The sequence below is a fragment of the Meles meles genome, chromosome 16, assembly GCF_922984935.1.
Source record: "Meles meles chromosome 16, mMelMel3.1 paternal haplotype, whole genome shotgun sequence".
NCBI lineage: Eukaryota > Metazoa > Chordata > Mammalia > Carnivora > Mustelidae > Meles > Meles meles.
The window spans coordinates 41,404,962-41,423,001 of record NC_060081.1 but is presented as its reverse complement, the minus strand read 5'-3'; the positions used below and the strand labels follow the sequence as shown (position 1 = coordinate 41,423,001).

General features: G+C 40.6%; 1 protein-coding gene across 4 annotated transcripts in view; it reads right to left on the bottom strand.

The window, feature by feature from the left end:
* Positions 1-18,040, bottom strand: part of KIF16B (kinesin family member 16B) — a 279,293-nt gene that overhangs the window by 224,734 nt on the left and 36,519 nt on the right. For all 4 annotated transcript variants that reach the window (XM_045981076.1, XM_045981079.1, XM_045981080.1 and 1 more), the window contains exons 2-7: positions 15,858-15,927; positions 13,509-13,622; positions 7,539-7,655; positions 5,218-5,315; positions 4,289-4,398; positions 1,492-1,634 (exon numbers count right to left, since the gene is read on the bottom strand). In XM_045981076.1, coding sequence (XP_045837032.1) covers positions 1,492-1,634; positions 4,289-4,398; positions 5,218-5,315; positions 7,539-7,655; positions 13,509-13,622; positions 15,858-15,927 — 652 coding nt within the window. The remainder of the gene's footprint in view (positions 1-1,491; positions 1,635-4,288; positions 4,399-5,217; positions 5,316-7,538; positions 7,656-13,508; positions 13,623-15,857; positions 15,928-18,040) is intronic.

The window sequence follows — 18,040 nt, the reverse complement described above, 5'->3', positions numbered from 1 at the left end:
GAATACAACAGAGGTCTACCATATGTCATTCTTAAACTTTCTGAAGAACTATTCCATTACTCCAATCGCTCGGTCGTTCCCAACAAAGGCTATTGAGTCTGACTGTGGCAGAACAGGACTGTTCTGTGACGCAAGTCACTGAGGGCATTCGCAAAGAAAAAAGAAGTAAACAAATAACTAGTTTTGTTCTCATCTAGAATCTTCAGGATTCCAAACACAAGGGGTCTCCAAAATGGGATAAATGTAGACAGTTACGTAAAAGATAATTTGGTGATTATTCAATGTTAAAACTTGTTTAACAAATTATAAAAAACTGAAAACCTTAAATAATGTATTCTTTAATTCTGAATTCTACCAAAATTTTACACTCCCTAAGACTTTTAACCTACATTTAACACTCTAAACCAAAATGCCAAAAAGAAATTAATATACTTTGATAGAAATGTAAGCCTCTTACAAACTAGGGATAGCCACAACCTAATCTATATTAACCAGAAAGGAGAAAATCCAATAAACTACAGCAAATCAAAAAGCAAAGATCTGGGGCGCCTGCGTTTCTCAGTGGATTAAGCGTCTGCCTTTGGCTCAGGTCATGATCCCAGGGTTCTGGGATCAGGCCCCACACAGGGCTCCCTGCTCAGCGGGGAGCCTGCTTCTCCCATAATAAATAAATAAAATCTTTAAAAAAGAAAAACAGAATCTTTTTAAAATCTTTAAAAAACAAAACAAAGATCTAACTAAAGGTAAAGATGTGAAGGGATTTGTTCTGATTGAACTTTGAGAATTTTTTTATTTTCTTTGCTCTGTGATCCCCTCCTTAATTAAACACTATCTTTTTGTATCTGATATGTTCAATGGTTAATATAGGTCAGGACATCCCCAACCCCTAACACATGTGGAAACCCCGAGAGGACCCTCTGTACACATTTGCATTCATCTGTTCTACTGGCCTAGGTCTTGAAATAGTTACCCTCAATAATTTCCACACATATTCAAAATGCTCTCCACCTCCTGATCAGAATGAGTTCTTACATCAATACTTAAAAATGTCGGTTGCCCTTTAATATCATTCTCATAATCCTACTCAACATTGTGGGGTGAGTGCCATGGAGCGATAATGTACCACAATGAGTTACTCACCTTGGCCCCCAGCTGGCCTGACTTGGCAATCTATTATCTCCCACAGAGCTCACAACAAGGAAAACTTTGGCTTAATTATGCACAAAGCAAGTTTTTTTAATGTCTAGAGCAGAGTAGAAGCTGCTAAGTATTTCTTAAGGGTACACATCTGGACATTTCAAACGACTGTGACTGTAACCACAGAGAGACTCTGCACACAGCACATGTTTGACTCTAATTAACAAGGAGATGACAGGCAGTCACCTTTGCCTGCTGCTGCTCCTGGTTCAACAATGATCGGTCCTCAGCTGGTGCTAATCACCTGGTAAAGACCTTGGGGATGGAGCCAGCCGGCCCCGCAGCTGCCCTCACCTGAGTGAACTTGATGGTGAAGATGGCATGAGACCTGCTACTGACGTCGTTCATCCCAGTCGCTGCTGTGGTTCGATTGATATTTCCCGCATCCATTAGTTCTTCAACATCACCGTAATTCTGTACTAAATGTTTGGATAAATCTGGGGGAAAAAAAAAAAGAAAGAAAGAAAAAAGTGTGGAGGGGGGCGCTGAGGAAATCTCCCTAATCTCTAGTAAACAGAGTAAGAAATTTACCTCTCTGACAGTACACATGACTGAACAGATCCGTTGACCTGTTTAGAGATCTCACTTGTTCTACGCTGTGGTAGTTTATAACACAGACTCGAGGGCTGGGACGATCAAGGATCGAAGCCCAATCTGCCACCTGCTAGTGGACTTACATGGTTACATGTGAGTCACTTAACCTCACTGAGCTCAGTCGCCTCTAATAACATGTACTTGTATGATAAGTGTTGGCTATTATCATCAACCTCATGAGCATCAGTCAGAGCAAGGTAAATACAAACACTACCTTCATGCAAAGTGAGAGAGCATCTTTTTAATTCTTTAAAAACATTTTTTATTCATTTCTGGGGAACATTCATATGGTTCTAAAATCAAAGCCTACAAAAAGTATACTGTGTAAAGGGTCTCCCTGACCCCTATCCTAAGTTCGCTCCCCACTTCCCTTCTGTCAGGTAACCCAGTGTTATTAGTTTATCCATATCCTTCTAGAAATAACCCATACATATACATAAAACCATCTTCTGCCTCTTTCAAACATGGCGGCATACCATAAACATTGTTTTGCATCCTGCTTGTTTCTATGTCATAATAACTGAAGAACATTCTGTATCAGTTAAGGTGATTCCTCACTCATTTACATGGCTGAAGAGCATTCAACTGTATGCAGGTACCATACCCAATTTAACCAGTCTCCTGTTGAGACCATAGATGGTTGTTTACATTTTGTTTCCAATTACAAGTAACACTACTACAAAGAATCTTGTACAAGTCTTTTCAAATATGTGTGAATATTTCTGCAGAGTAAATTCTTAAGGACCGAAGTGCTAGATCCAAGCACATTTGAAATTTTGATAGATATTGCAAAATTGTCATCCATAGAAGGCAATTTACACTCAGCAGTAGCAACGTATAAGACTGCCTGTCTCCCAACACTGTCTTATCAGGCTTACTTACCAGGGAAAGGTAATAAATGTTACCTTGAACACTGTTTTGTTTTGTTTTCCTCTGAGTATGAGTGAGGCTGAGCATTCTTTCCTCCATTTAAAAACCACCTGCATTTCCATTTCTGTGAACAGTCTATCCACATCCTGGGTTCATTCTTCTACTTGGCTGTTGACTCTGCTGTTAGTTAGTTACAGGATCTCTTTATAGATTAGGGAAATTAGTCCTCTGTCTGAAACTTTGATTGAAAAGATTTTCCCCGATTTGTAATTTGTCCCTTCACTTTGCTGATGGTGTTTCTGCCGAGTCTTATTATTTTGCCATTTCAAATTTAATACTCTTTTATCATGGTTTCTGAGTTGTTTTGTTTTGTTTTGGTTTTGGTTTCTGAGTTTTAAGTGAAATTTTTTAAAGGACTTCCTTTCTCCAGATTTCTGGAAAAACAGTTAACCCACAGTTTCTTATACTCATTTTACTATGTCATTTTTGACATTAAAATCTTTGTTCCATTTGCCATTTCTCCTGGTATAGAAATGGAGTATGGTACCAATTTACTCTTTCTTTTCCCCCTCCCAGGCAGCTTAACAACCAATATTCCTCCAATGTTTAAATATCATATTTACTAGAAACTACATCCCCCTAAGTCTCTACATCAGATTCTGGATGTTTTCCCCTGTTTGATTATTCTGTCTTTTCATAAACCAGCTTTATAATATGTTTTAGCATCTGATAAGACAATTAAAGGGAAGCATGAAGGCACAGCTTGCCTAAAAGCTATTAACAATAATAGCTATTCCACGCTCCACAAAACAAATACCTAGTTATACAACTTACTTTGGGCATAAAAAGCAAAATTTCAATTGGAAATTTAATAAAATGCAAATGGAGTCCTTTCAGTATACTTGGTATCACTAGGTGAAAAAGACAACCAAAAGAGGAACACCTTTTTAAGCCCAGGACCAGTTCTTAGCCTTGTTTCCAACGAGACACAGAAGAAGAACAAGGACCAGAGGAAAGGACCTTTCTGGGTGTGATTCCTATGGTCAGCCACAACTCAGCCACCTCCACAGGTCAGCTGAGTAGCTGCATTTATCAAGACAGCCTTAAACCTAGCCTATATGTGTGAATACTTAGCAAGGGCCAGCCCTTGGCCCAACATTACTTATAACACAGCCAGTGTTATCACAACACAGATGCTGAGGACCACAGCACAGGAAACTCTGTTAGTGCTCTTCCATTAAGATAAGAAGTCTTAGAATCTTATTATGGTCCTAAGTTACCTTTAAGGTCAGTAAAAACATGGCACTAAGATGCAAGGCCACGTGAAGAGACAGCTTGTAGGGCTGCTTATGCTGCCTGAGAACACTGGAAAACAAATTTCCAGAGAGTTCTTCTCCTGAGAGCCAGAGGAAATCTACTGGTGAGTCCACGAAATCAGTGACTGCCCAGTGAAGTAGAAATTCACACTAATGACAGCTGTAGTGACAGCATGTCATTTTTACTAGAATAAAATGCCAAAGATAAAGAAACTTTTCACATCTCACCATTATCTTATGTTTTTCCCCTGAAACTATTGTTTTTACACAAATTCCAAAGAAGAACAAAGCTGTGAAATATTCACTCTTACCCTCAACATACGGTCCTTCTTTTGGATGCTCTCGGACTCTTAGATTGAAGGTTTTGGATGACTTCCGCCTAAGTAGATCTCTCACACGTTCGTTATAAATTTCCAAGTAACTAAAAATTTTAAATAGGACTGACCTCAGTAAAATGATTTCAGACATTAATATAACAAAACAATAACAGCAGCAACATATATTCATGGGTGAGGCTATTTATCAGGTACTAGGCTTAGTATGGTAAGTGGATTTCTTCATTTAACCCATATGACAGCCCAGAGGCAAGTACTACTATTATCCCATTTTACTAGTGAGGTAATAGAGGTTCAGAGTTTTTTTAAACAACTTGTCCAAGACCACACAGCCACTGAGAGGTCAGGCAGCCATAAGGACCTCCCATTGCTCTGTCTGTCCTCAAAACCAAAGAGAAGACTGGCTCCCCACCAAGTTTTAATTTCAAGGAGAAAAAAAAAACAAAACAAAACACCTCAACCATCCAGATTTATTTAAAGATTAGCTGTACAGTGATCCTACAAACACAAAGAATAAAACAAACTTTATTCAGATAAAAGAAGAAGGCAAGTGAACGGGGTACACACTTAAAAGTCAAAAACTCATTCTATTTGTGATAAACATCCTATGTCAGAGTTTCTGACCAAGCAGAAACTAGGCTAGCAGAAACTGCTAGCCTCCCCAAATCCTAATCCAAACTGCACCCAAGAATCACTGAAAACAGACATATTTTAAGCTTTGCTTCTAGCTGTGATAGTACAGGAGGGGAAAAGGCTTCCTGCCTTCAGAAATCCAAAGGCTTTATCCTTTATCTACTCCTCCTGCCTTTAGGAATCCAAAGGCTTTATCCTTTATCTACTCCTCGTGCCTGGGGAGAAACTCCAACCAAGCTCACACATACAGTTACTCAGCCCATGGGCCCTACCTGACTTCCGTTCGAAAAGATGCTTCATCCCATCTGGTGGTTTCATTTATCTGACTGAAGAGCCCTTCACAGATCCGAGGTATTAAGCCAGAATCACCCTGCAGTGGGAAGGAAGAATGCCACAGCTGTCACTTGAAATAAAAGCAACTGATGGCTGAATTTGCAATTTGCCAGAGTGGATTTAGACTCAAGGGACCTGCACATCAACCCCACCGCAGGGCCCCAAATACACCATTTACCCCGCTCAGGACTGCTTCCTAGCCTCTGAAATGAGAGGACGGAGCTTTCTAACTTGTACATGCTAGATCTAGAGTAATATACAGTTATCAGCTCTCAATCAGTTAAATCCTGACTTGAAAACATAGATCTATTCCTTAAACTTTCCAACAAGGTGGTCTATAGCTATAGAATAAATGTGGAAAATCTGACCAGGTCAAATGACCAAAGGTGAAATATACATTGAGCAGAAAAGAAAAACACCAATGAGACCTTGGTAAACAATCAAAGTTGCTGGTAATCTTCTTAACCCTTAGGTGACAGGACCAAATTAAAACATGTATCCTATCCCTCTCCTGATGCACTGATCCCAACTCCGGCCTTCCAAGACAAATTTTAATACGTCATATGACTTCTGCGACGTGGGCATCTTCAGGAGTATTCGTGGTTCAGCTGGCATTAACAAGCTGATGAACCCAGAACGATGTTAAAGATGAAGCCAAGTGTTCTTGCTAGGAAACCAAAACTTCAGAGCTTCATGTTTCCTTCCAAAGACCCTCCCTACCTTCACCCAACATGCTCTCCCGCTCCAAACAAAAAACACCATCACAGCATTAAGAGAACTTTTTCCCCTTACACCACTAAGTTGGTACCAATTCTTATCATGGAAAATTGGGTGTTTTGCCATATTTTTTTTTTATGTTGTTGTGCGTTTAAAGAACAAAATAAAAAGGAAGACCCAAACAGTGCTCAACTGACTATAAAGTCAGAGAAAAACAGGTGTGATCTGGGAGTGCTTTAAGAATGTTTAACTTAACGTAAAAGAGCTACTAGCAGATCAACATGCAAATTTCATTTTTAGAGAAGGCATTTTTTTTTTTTTTTTTTTTGCAAAGCCACAGTGGGAAACTAGGAAGGGAGAAGTAATGATAAAAAGAAATGTGAAACTCCTGAAACTAACGGCTTGCTCTCCCATGTATTCTTCCATGCTGTTCAGCACTGAGGATTCACAGCACAGCATTTATCTACTTCTCCTGTGAAGGAAAAGCCTGAATTTAAGAAGCCAGCTCACAGGCACTCAAATGTTTCCATCTGGAAAGACCCACCCTCCTTTAATGCACTACTACTATTCTGGGGTGCCTGGGTGGCTCAGTTGGTTAAGCATCTGCCTTTGGCTCAGGTCATGATCCTGGGGTTCCGGGATCAAGCCCCACATCTGGTTTCCCTGCTCAGCGAGGAGTCTGCTTCTCCCTCTCCCCCTCATCCTGCTCGTTCTCTCTCAAATAGATAAAAATAACATCTTTTTTAAAAAAAATGCACTACCACAACTTCTGTGAACCACCCAACCTTTGGCATTTAAGACCCACTGTGGCTGCCAGCAGGAAGCCCTTTGATCCCGGGCGGGAACCTCCACAGCTAGAAAAGGCCACAGGTCTGACAGGCAATGAGGAGAGCTTTCACTATGATATAAATAAAACACACCAGCATTATCTAGATCTGGAGAAAACACGGAACGAGATAAAGCACCTGCAATAACGTCTAGTTTTTACTCCTCCATATTTTGGGGCAAGTATAACTTTAATGTCTGTTAGTTTATATAGCATAACTACTAAACCCCACAAACTCCATAACTATATAGACTCTATGTAAACAGCATAATTCTCTTTTTATGTATATGCTGAGGTTATGTAGTACCTTTCCACCAGAGATATTTTTTTCTAACATTTCTCGAGGAAAATATGTTTTGAATAATTTTAAAAAGAACGGAGTTCAGTAATTTTATTCAAACTGTTGTTGGCAGAAAAAAAGAATAAATTACTTATGGGCCCAGCATACTTTTTTGATAAGATTATAAAGCCTTTAGAAACAGAAAATGAACTGAGACTTGCATCCATTATTCATGCTTATAAACTTAAAACTATTTCTAATTTAAAATCTCTCAAAGGAAATTTAGTCCAACTTATTACTGAGTTTTATCTTATTGCTAAAGAATGATCAGAACATGAAAAGCAAGTTAGTACAGACCAAGTAGATAAAAGAGATAATTCTATCAGTCCAAAGAGAGATAATGAGAAATTTTCTTCCCACGGTGTAAAACAACGTACAGAATTTCCCATCATAGTGTATGACTTTCCCGATCCAGTTTGCCCATATGCAAAGACACAAGCATTATAACCTTCAAATGCAGACTTCACGACATCTGTGCCGAGGGTTTTGAAAATCTGAAAGCAGAAAAACACATACACACACACAAGACACAATTACCATGGATTTTTAATAAAAAGCCCCTTCAATGTTGACAATATTCTTGAATGCTACTTTCATCTTATAAGGATTACACCACATAAATAAATCATCACAGAACTATTAACAGAATATGTATGTACCCCAGTTTTTAATCAAAAGGAAACTTTTTAAGGAAGCAAAAAGCAACCCCAACCTTTCTCCTACTTAACAAAAAATTCCTGAAATACAAAAGTGTAAACAAGGCCAAGTGACAATCATGTCTAAGAAGCAAAGATGATTTTTAAAGCATGATGATTTACCATTTCAGAATTAAATAAACTTATGGAGTTACTAATTTTATCAAAGCTTCCAGAAACTAAATACTCAAAACCTGAAAATCACAGCTGCCAGAAGTTATTGCTCAAACCATGCCAAATCAATGCCATCATTTTAAGGGCCCAGCTATCCATCAAAATCAGTCTCAGAAGGTTGTCTGAGAGCTGAGGGGTGGGTGGGTGTGAATGAGGCTGGGATGGTCCGGCTCCCCTGTGTCAGAGGCCAGATGCTTCTTCCTATTTGAAGGCTTGCCCAGAATGGAGAGGGCAGGGAGATGAGCTGTGTGGGGCCCTGGGGTTGCACCTACAATGGTCTTAGTCCATGGCTGTCACACCACAAAATTGAAGGGGGATACTCTGGGGAATGACAGAGGGTGAAAGACAAATACTTCACCCAGACAGCTGATGTAAATGAGGCCAGTGGAGATGTGTGGCCATCCTAGGTACACACAATTGGGAAGGGGACCAACCAGAACTTTTTCCAAACCCCACAAGCCTTCAAGCTGCCTCCTGCCTTCTTGGACCAATAGGCACACTAAGGCCGCATAAAACACCTCCCTACTTCAAAAACAAGGCACATCAGCAGCTGAAGAAATGTCATGAGGCAGTATGATTAGGTTCCTGTCAGAGCCAGGAAGAGGTGAGGCACTATGTTGTGGGGTCACCACAGTCCAGCTGGGAGCCTCGTCAACCCTTCAAGAGCGTTCAGTCTCTGTGAGTGATGCTGGATTAGATAAACTTGAAATCCAGCATCTCTCCTGCGGGGATCTAAGCCCTTCAGCCACCCCCTAGATAGGGCCAATGAACACCAGTCCTCTGAATCTCAACTCCACATAAACCATCCCTGTTAATAATACAGCCTGGCATTCAAGGACAAAATAATAGCACAGCCAACCAGACTTCAGCTTTCTTCAGGCACCATCTTGCCGCCATCTTGCTTGGACTTTGTTTTCTCAGTTTCTTGGCCAAAGATTTACAAACTGTCCTTTCAATGGAGTCGCTTCCAAAATGACCAGTCTCATTCATGCTGTTCAATTGTATCCATTTCAGCTTTAAGAGCGGCTAGTTTCTAGTCCTACTCTCAAATTCTGCATGACTTACTCACTCTCAACAATGACAGCAGATCACACGGTGTTCATATACTAGTCCTCATAAAATGCTACTAGATGGGTAGCATCACTTAGGCCCATCATTCAGGGGGAAAAGTCAGATGAGTGAGCATATACAGTGAGTGGTAGAGTTGGGACTTATACCTGGGTATTTCTGACTCCCAAAACTGTGCTTCTAAAGACTTTATCACTATGTGGCCTCTTCCCACATCCTTGACATCAGCCACAAAGCCCCAGCCCTCCCTGAAAGGACCTCCTCCCACAAACTGTGAAGAAGTAGCCCAGAATCCCAGGGAGACTCGCAGCTCCAGACCACCCATCCAAGGTTAGTTTTCAGCACTGTATATGGAACATGAGGAGAAACTCTTAAATATTTCTTCAATTCTGATTATCTATCATTTTTACCATGTCACAGGGTGCCACTGGATAGGAGGAACAGCCTTACATAAACTTCCCAAAGAATAAGAGAAGGATCTTCTATAATACCTTTGCCTGAAGCTAAAGCAAAGTCATAGAAAATATATTTAAATCAAACCCAAAACTTTTCAAAGTAAAACATTTTCCCGGGGTTAAAATCCCATCCACCATTTTACTATAACCTATTTTTCCAGAAAGCTGATTCAGCTTGAGTTCTCTGAGAGACTTGGGGGCTCAGAGTGTGTGGAGATAGGGGATGGGGGGACATGGTAGACATTACTGCAAAACAGGCCTAGAATATGCAGGTCTGGAGATGCTGAGACCTGGGCCAGGCTCAATCTCAGCTTCAAGTAACCCACCCAAAGTTGGCTCAGGACCCAGAGAAGCAGCAGGACACTGCCCACATCTTCAGGGTTCTTGGCAAGGAAAACAGGGTACCCCACTGCGGCTCCCAGGAAGGACTTGTTTAGCATCCCCAATCAAAGCAAGGTGGGGAGGGAAGGGCTGCTTTGTGAGACCTATGACCTGCCTTCCCCCACTGGCATTAGAAACCCTGCAGAGATCCTCACCTGGTCAGGTGACCCAAAATTCCCCTTGCTACTTGTCTCAGCACAGATTTTCAAGCTGATTTCCAGGTCATCCAAGGCATCACAGGGCCTCACTTGAGGGAAACTTCCCACAAGAGGGCACTGTTAAAAGAAAAGACTCACCCATGCAGCTTGTCAACAAGGAGATTGTAGGTTTCAAGTTACTCCAGGGTTGAATCAAGGAACAAGCTGTGTGAGATCAAAGCCTCCCTTTGGAGTTTTGAAGAACCATGAGGAAAATTAGACCTTATTTAATGGTCTTTAATTTATGTGATTATAGGCTTAAATCACACAGTGATTTTTTTTTCTAAATCTAAAATTAATTTGTAAGAAATATTGCTGGTCATCTTATTTGGTATTCATTTAATGGTAAAGGAAACTTGAGTTGAACTACAGTAACAGGCATGATACATTTTCTCAAGATGCCTTTATACTCAGATGAGAAGAAGACGACCAACCATCATGCTAAGCTTGCATCTTCCCCTATTAGTAGCTGGGATACGACCTGACAAATCCTGTGCCAGAGGAAGCACCATGAAAACTTTAATCAACAGTCAAAACTGAAGCTCTTTTTAACATTAGGGGTGAGGGAAGATTACCCTTCTGTCTAATACAATGTTTAAAAAAAACAGGTATTTTCCTGTATCTATGCCGATTTTATTAACATGTGATCCTGCTAAAAAGTAGTATTTACTAACACATCTCCTACTTTTTTAGTTTTGTAATTTAATGGAACAATGTCAGGTTATTTATATATAACCATATAAATAAAGTCGAAAAACCCAAAACACCTGAGAAGAGACGCTACTACGCATCCACCTGAAGCATGGAAATTATCCCTATCAGTTAGAAGGTTTTCACAAACTAAAACTATTTTTAATCCCAGAGCATTTATTTTTAACTTCCAAAAAAGCTAAATTTGTTCCTGCTTCCCTGATCTTGACTCTTGTAGAACCAGGAAATGTCATCTGTTCCTGTAAATTAACCACCATCTGTAAACGAGTTCTGTCAGTCAGCAAATGCTTACTGAGCATCTCCAGTGTGCCAGGCCCTGCTGTCACACACCGCTCTTGTTGCTCCCACTGTGGACTCTCCCTCCACACAGCCCTCCATCCCCAAAAGGTCTCCAACTCAAGTTAAATAATGAGGAAAATCCAGCCGCTCGTTGGGTAAATAAGAAGTGGAAACTTCACGGCTCTTCATCCGTCCTCTGTGGAAGACAGCCTGAAGACTATAGAATGAACTGGCTTTTCCCTTAACAAATTCCCTCACACCAGCCACCTCATTCCCATTCCACTATTAAAGCCAAAATCTGGATTCCAGTACCTGTAACATTTTATTCCTCACCACGCTCTTAGCTACCAATGTTGATTAATCAGCTACTTCAACAGCAAAGTCTTCTGCACCGCTGTTAAAAAAGAATACCACAGGCCCAAAATGGAGTTACTTATTATTATTGTGTGACTAGGCCACGTCACAAAACCGGGGTTCAACACCTGACCTAACTGCAATTTCAACCTCCCCCGGATATGTGGTCTTAACTGGTCCGTCAGGAATTTTCTGGTCAGCATCAATGCAGTAATCTGTCACATGGGCCCTCTCGATCCCCCAGAGGAAGATGAGGTGATCCACCTACTAACACCCTCTACTCTTCCCCAGGGGGGAAGATGATCTTGCCAGAAACAATCCTTTCTTCGCTTTTCCTACTTGTCTGGCCCTGTTTCTGCCTATAAAATCCTTCCATTTGGTACAGCTCTTTGAAGCTCCTTCCTCCTTGCTGGATGGGATGTTGTAGGATTCATGACTCGATGAATAAAGCCAATTAGATCTTTAAATTTACTTGACTGAATTTGGGTTTTTAACACTACTCACTTATCCATTTATTCATCAACAGGTCTGTCCTATCTATCATTTAGAACAATCCAACCCTTTCCTCTTATGCCCTAAAAACCTTCCAGTGGCATCTCCACTGACCTACACCTCAGCCCCAGGACCCCAAGTCTGCTACTATTAAGTCGATTAGATCTATGAGCTTGATCGAGTTATTTAAGCTCACTGAGTCTCTTTGACAAAGAAAAACGAAGTACTAAAGTTAAATCTGGTCTTGTGAGAATCAAGGGAGACAGGGTATGTAAGTGCCGAGCACAGCTGTAAACACCAAAGCAAACTCAGGCAACATTAATGGCTGGTCCCTCTTTCATACCAGGCAACTCTCTCTCTTTGTGGCTCTCATTCTTATTGCTGTCATCCTTTCTATTTTGCCCTGACATTGAATCCACATGTTCTGCACACAGTCACTCCACCGTCTCCTTTGAACAATTCCTCTAAGTTGTCTATCTTAACACCAACATTTACATTGCTTCAGTAAAGCCAATCGCTTCCACAAACTATTTCCGAACCAACTGTACTTTTCCAATGTTGAGGTGTGTGCAAATCACCTGGGAACCTGCTAAAAACTCAGTTCGATTCAATGGGTCTGAAATTGGTCAAGATTTTGCATTTTTAACACCTACTAGGCAATGTGGTGATTCTCATACATGGACACACCAAGTTGCAAGCAACTAGACAAGAATACCACTTTAAGATGCCACCCCATGGATTATAACCTAGAGCAGGCAAAACAGGAATTCTTATCCTAGTAATAAGACATCAGGATGAAGCAATATATTTAAAGAAGCTGTGAACAAGCCAGGAAGAAGCCCATAATCCTCCTCTCTCACTGGTGCTTCCCCATAACTCTGCTCTGCTCAAACACCCAGCTGGTCCCAGGGACATGCCCTTGCCCTGCTCACATGCAATGGTTTCCCACAAGGATCTTTGAGACTGTTCCTCTATGCCCATATCACATCCACATTTTAGAAAATAAAAGCCTATAGCACAGGTTTCTTCCACAAACTTCATCTATAGTCTAGATTCTAGAAAACCCCCGGGTCTTGGAGGGAGAGATCCTTCTAGAATCCTTCTTTTTAGAATCCTATAATGATCCTACAATGATCCACTCACAGCAAAAGGGACTTAGGTTTGAACTCCAACTCCTAAAGCTCTGCCTCATGGAGAGACTCAGAGCTGCGTGGCTTGTCTGCCAGACTTAGCAATATACAAATGGCACCTCCAAATTACTTTATTTGCCAAGCGCCTTCAAAACTGTAGTCATGTCCAAGTTCTGGGGTGGGGGGGGGAAGGTTATGATCATCATGCTCAAAAGTGAAAAACAAAATCAACTTTGTGTGGACTGAATTCTTCTCAGGTTTAATTAAGATAAAAATGGTGCAACGTAACAAACAAAGCCAAGTTAGCAGAGTCAAATTTTATATAAATTATATTCCAAAAAAATGAGCAAGATGTTTTAAAGCGTTCTTCTCAAAATGGAAATCGAAATAAAGATTATGAAAATATCATACCATCTCCTGTGAGACATAATTTGGACTTTTCAGATCAGCAGAATAAAAAGAGAAGTCATAGGTGAAGGTCTTGGTCCGTTCTCTTCCTGAGTCCCCAGTCCCTCCTTCTGGTATCTACAGGGAAAGGATTATGATAATAATGTAAAAGCACTGACAGCTAAATGATCTATCCAATTCAAGAAAAGTTCATTAGAAATATACAGTGATCACCATTTTTCATATTTACACTCTAAAAAGCATTTACTTCCTCCTGACTATGCCCTGGGTAGGTAGGTAGGTCGACTGATCGATCCTGAACTCCTTCCAGCAATCCAGGCTCTCTAGGCTATGACACAAGGCTACTTTTCTGGAGTTTTTATCATGATTCTCTCATACAAACCCAACACTCCAACCAGACTTGTATTTTCCCCCTAGCTTCAATACTTTTTACTGTTCCCTCCACTTGAAACCACCAGAGTTGGGGTCTGCAGGACTCTAGGGGTTGCTAATCACATGGATTGTGATGTGACTAGAGCCCCTCAAAGTTATACAGTTTGGCGGCACCTGGGTGGCTCAGTGGGTTAAGCCTCTGCCTTCAGCTCAGGTCATGATCTCAGGGTCCTGGGAGCCCTGCATCGGGCTCTCTGCTCAGCAGGGAGCCTGCTTCCCCCTCTCTCTAACTGCTGCTCTGCCTACTTGTGATCTCTCTCTCTCTCTCTCTCTCTGTGTCAAATAAGTAAATAAATAAAATCTTTAAAAAGTTATGCAGTTTGGCAGCCCTACTGAAAACTCCAGGTCCGATGCTTCTCTTCCATGAAGCTACCGCTTGGGCACTATATCCAGAAGTAACTGCTGCCACTTCTAACAGACTAGATTCTCCTAGGACCTATTCTATAATGAGTTTATTGCACATGTCCGTGTAGCTTGTCTACCTTGCCATAAACTTAAATTGAACCAAAAACCATGTTTAAAAATCACCACAAGCCACCAAAGTTTCACAAAGTTCCCTGGACACACGCTGAAAAAATTTAATGAGCATCATATTTTCCAACATAATTCAGATCCTATAAATAACTAATTCCTACAGTTCTTATTATTAAACAGTTAAAAATCTGGACATCAGTTTTCGTTCTATCAGATGAGGAAATGTTTGTAAAAGTTTGTCAAAAGGCAACAGAATAATCAAGGAAAATAGATTCAATAACACATCAAGAAGAGATGCATCCAGAGCCAAGGGTCTTTTTGTTCTGTTTCCGTAAATACAATCTTTTAATGATTAAGCTTTTACCAAAGCAGTGTGAGCACACAGATACATGAAGCAAAGCAAAGCAAAGGTAAGTAACAGGAGGCAACACCCAAGTGATGACTGGCAGAAATGGGGGAAGATGTGGTAGGTCAAAGGAGGGAAAGCCAAGTAGGGCCAGACAGAGCTAGAAGGTACAAGGATTATGGTCAGAGAAGACAGACATTTCACTACAGAATGCCTCAGGCAAAGGGACACCAGGGCCTCAAAGGATGTCTATCCAATTATCCAGAACACAGCCCAATTGGAAGACAGGAGTGCTCCCCAGCTTCTACCACTGGAGATCAAGTGGCACTACTTTGAGACTGGATTTCAAAGCATCCAGTCCCTTGAGCCACAAATTAACAGAAATCCAATTAGAGACTGATCTGCACTTGGCCATGAAGCAGCAGGCCTCAGAAACCCAAACCTTTAAATTAGTGACAAACATAGGAGGACAAAGGGGTTGAGTCCATAAAGCACATGATTTATTATTATTAATTTTACACTCTTATCCCCCCACAAGTGAAAAGTATTCACGGTCCTTAAAAATTCACTGAACAAAGGAAAAAAAAATAGGATATTTAACATGCAAAAGGAAGAACATGCCATCCTAGAAAATTCTGGTTTTTTTCAAGTATCTTTTTCAGAAAAAAAAAATCCATTTTTAAAAAATATTTCATCCCCTGAGTTTTGAATAATAATACAAGCTCCTCTTGCAAAGTTTACAAAATATGATTATTTTCATTAAGAATGGAAACCAATGGCCAACACTGATTCACAGAATTCAGCCAGTCGCCAAGCTAAGGATCTACCACAGGATACAGGATAACAATGCTGAGTCTGGGTTAAACCCATGAGCTCACATACCAGGACTTTGAGGTCAAATGAAACCAGGGATAGGAGAGGAGACAGAGCATCACCTTTTTGCTTCATGGATGATCCCTAGCCAAGTGCAAGGTGATGTGGCTAGTTGAACTGAGAAGGAGGGGAAAGGAAATGGCAGATGTGTTTCATTTACCAACAGATCATTTTGACAATAAAACAAACTGGAGGCTCCGGCGGAGCAAGGCCAGGTTGCTACTTGCCTTTAAGTTTGTGATTGTTGTTTTGCTTTTCTCCATTTGAATAATGAATTTGGCTTCCAAATCCTTTTCCCTGCAACACAAATAATTCAGTACTAGTTAGGAAAGAAAAGATTGTTTGGAAAACATTTGTTTTATTTACTTTTTACATATGGGGATTTGTTTTTAAATGGCATCTGAAGCACAATCTGTGGTCCCACTCCTCCCAAATCCTTACTAATATAAACACAAAAACACACAAAACAGATGCCACCATCAAAAAACTTAAGACTGACAAATAGTGTGTTCTCAAAACCTGTAAGAATTTCTAACTGCGAGCCAAAAGGAGTGTAAATTAAATGACAGAAACTGTGGAGGGCTGTGTGACTCATGAAAGAAGCCATGCTTTTTTTTTTTTTTTTTTTTTTCCTGTTACCTGGTTACAAAAAGACTGACACCTCCCCTTCACCCAGGGTGAGAACCAAGAAGAAAAACTGGTGTGAATGGTCACAAACAGGTACTGCTTCTAGAAGCAGCCAGGGCACTGCCCCTTCTCCTCATCTTCTTTCCATAAGCATTCGGAAACTGCAGTTCCTGGAAAACTGCAGAACTGGAAATCCACAGAACTCCTAAGAAGTACAGTTCACGAGAATAAATGACACATATCCACACACTGGAGTGGTCTGTCACTGACACAGGACTGAGGACGGTTTCCGTATACTGCCAGGGGGTGGTAGCCAGGATGTACTATTGTTAAGAGGAGAACGCAAAGTGGAGAAAAGTCTACCGAGAATGCTACCACTTTTACTTAAAAACAAAAACGATATGCTGAGCGAAATAAGTCAAGCAGAGAGAGTCAAGTATCATATGGTCTCACTTATTTGTGGAGCATAACAAATAACATGGAGGACATGGGGAGATGGAGAGGAGAGGGAGTTGAGGGAAACTGGAAGGGGAGATGAACCATGAGAGACTATGGACTCTGAAAAACAACTAGAGGGTTATGAAGGGGCGGCGGGGGGGGTGGGGGGGTTGGGAGGTTGAGGGACCAGGTGGTGGGTAATGAGGAGGGCACGTACTGCATGGAGCACTGGGTGTGATGCCAAAACAATGAACACTGTTATGCTGTAAATAAACAAATAAAAATAAATAAATTAAAAAAAAAACAGAACAAAAAAACAAAAACGATAGCCTACCTATTTTTCAAAAGGCCAACTATGGAAAAAGAAGAAAATGGAGTGGAGGGGACAGAGACAGACACCAGATTTCTACAAAAGTATCTTGATCTACAGATCATTTCTAGAATGAGCATAATTATTTACACAAAAAATAAAACAAGATTGTTTTTCAAAGTGACCTAAAACACAGCAGTGTTAAAAGAAAAAAATAAGGCTGAAGTGCAGGCCGTACGTTCAGTGTTAAAAAATAAAATAAGAGAAAAATAAAATTAAAATAAAATGACCTAAGACACAAAAATAAGCTGAGGCAACTGAACCTAACTGGGCTTTGACACCACAGGGTGCAAGACGATGTCAGTTATGACTAGATGCTGAACTCTGACTAGAGAATGCAGTGGGGTATAGCCCAAGGAGAAAAAGAACTGTAAAGAAGTCTTAAAGCACTTTCACTAATCAGATTTTTGCCGGTAAAGTAAGCCCTGTCATTCAGAAATTTGTTTGCATACTATGGGACAATACCTCAGTAATTATGGTGGTGGCCTTGAGAACCAACGGGTCTGGATGAACAGAGATAAAATGCAAGATGGATGAGGTTAAGTTAAAAACTCTGTAGCCCTGAATCTGAAGGAACTAGCATAAAGTCTATCTGAAATTGAGAAAGGAAAACAAAGTACTTCCTAGCTTTGTCCTCTGAAAAGGCCTACAATTTTATGCCCAAATTACAGTCTCTAAATTCCACTTAGAGTCAGGACTATCTGAAGGTTGAGGAACCAGGTGGTGGGTAATAGGGAGGGCACCTACTGCATGGAGCACTGGGTGTGATGCCAAAACAATGAACACTGTTATGCTGTAAATAAACAAATAAAGGAATTAAAAAAAAACAAAAAAAAAAACAAAAAAAAAAACCAACAAATATTTGAACTATCTCATCACACAAGAAAGCAGGAAGCCACCACATCAAAAGTTAGTTTGTGCAAGTTGTCCTTAGGCAACTTCTCACACCGCTCCTGGTGATCCCTGCCTCCAGGT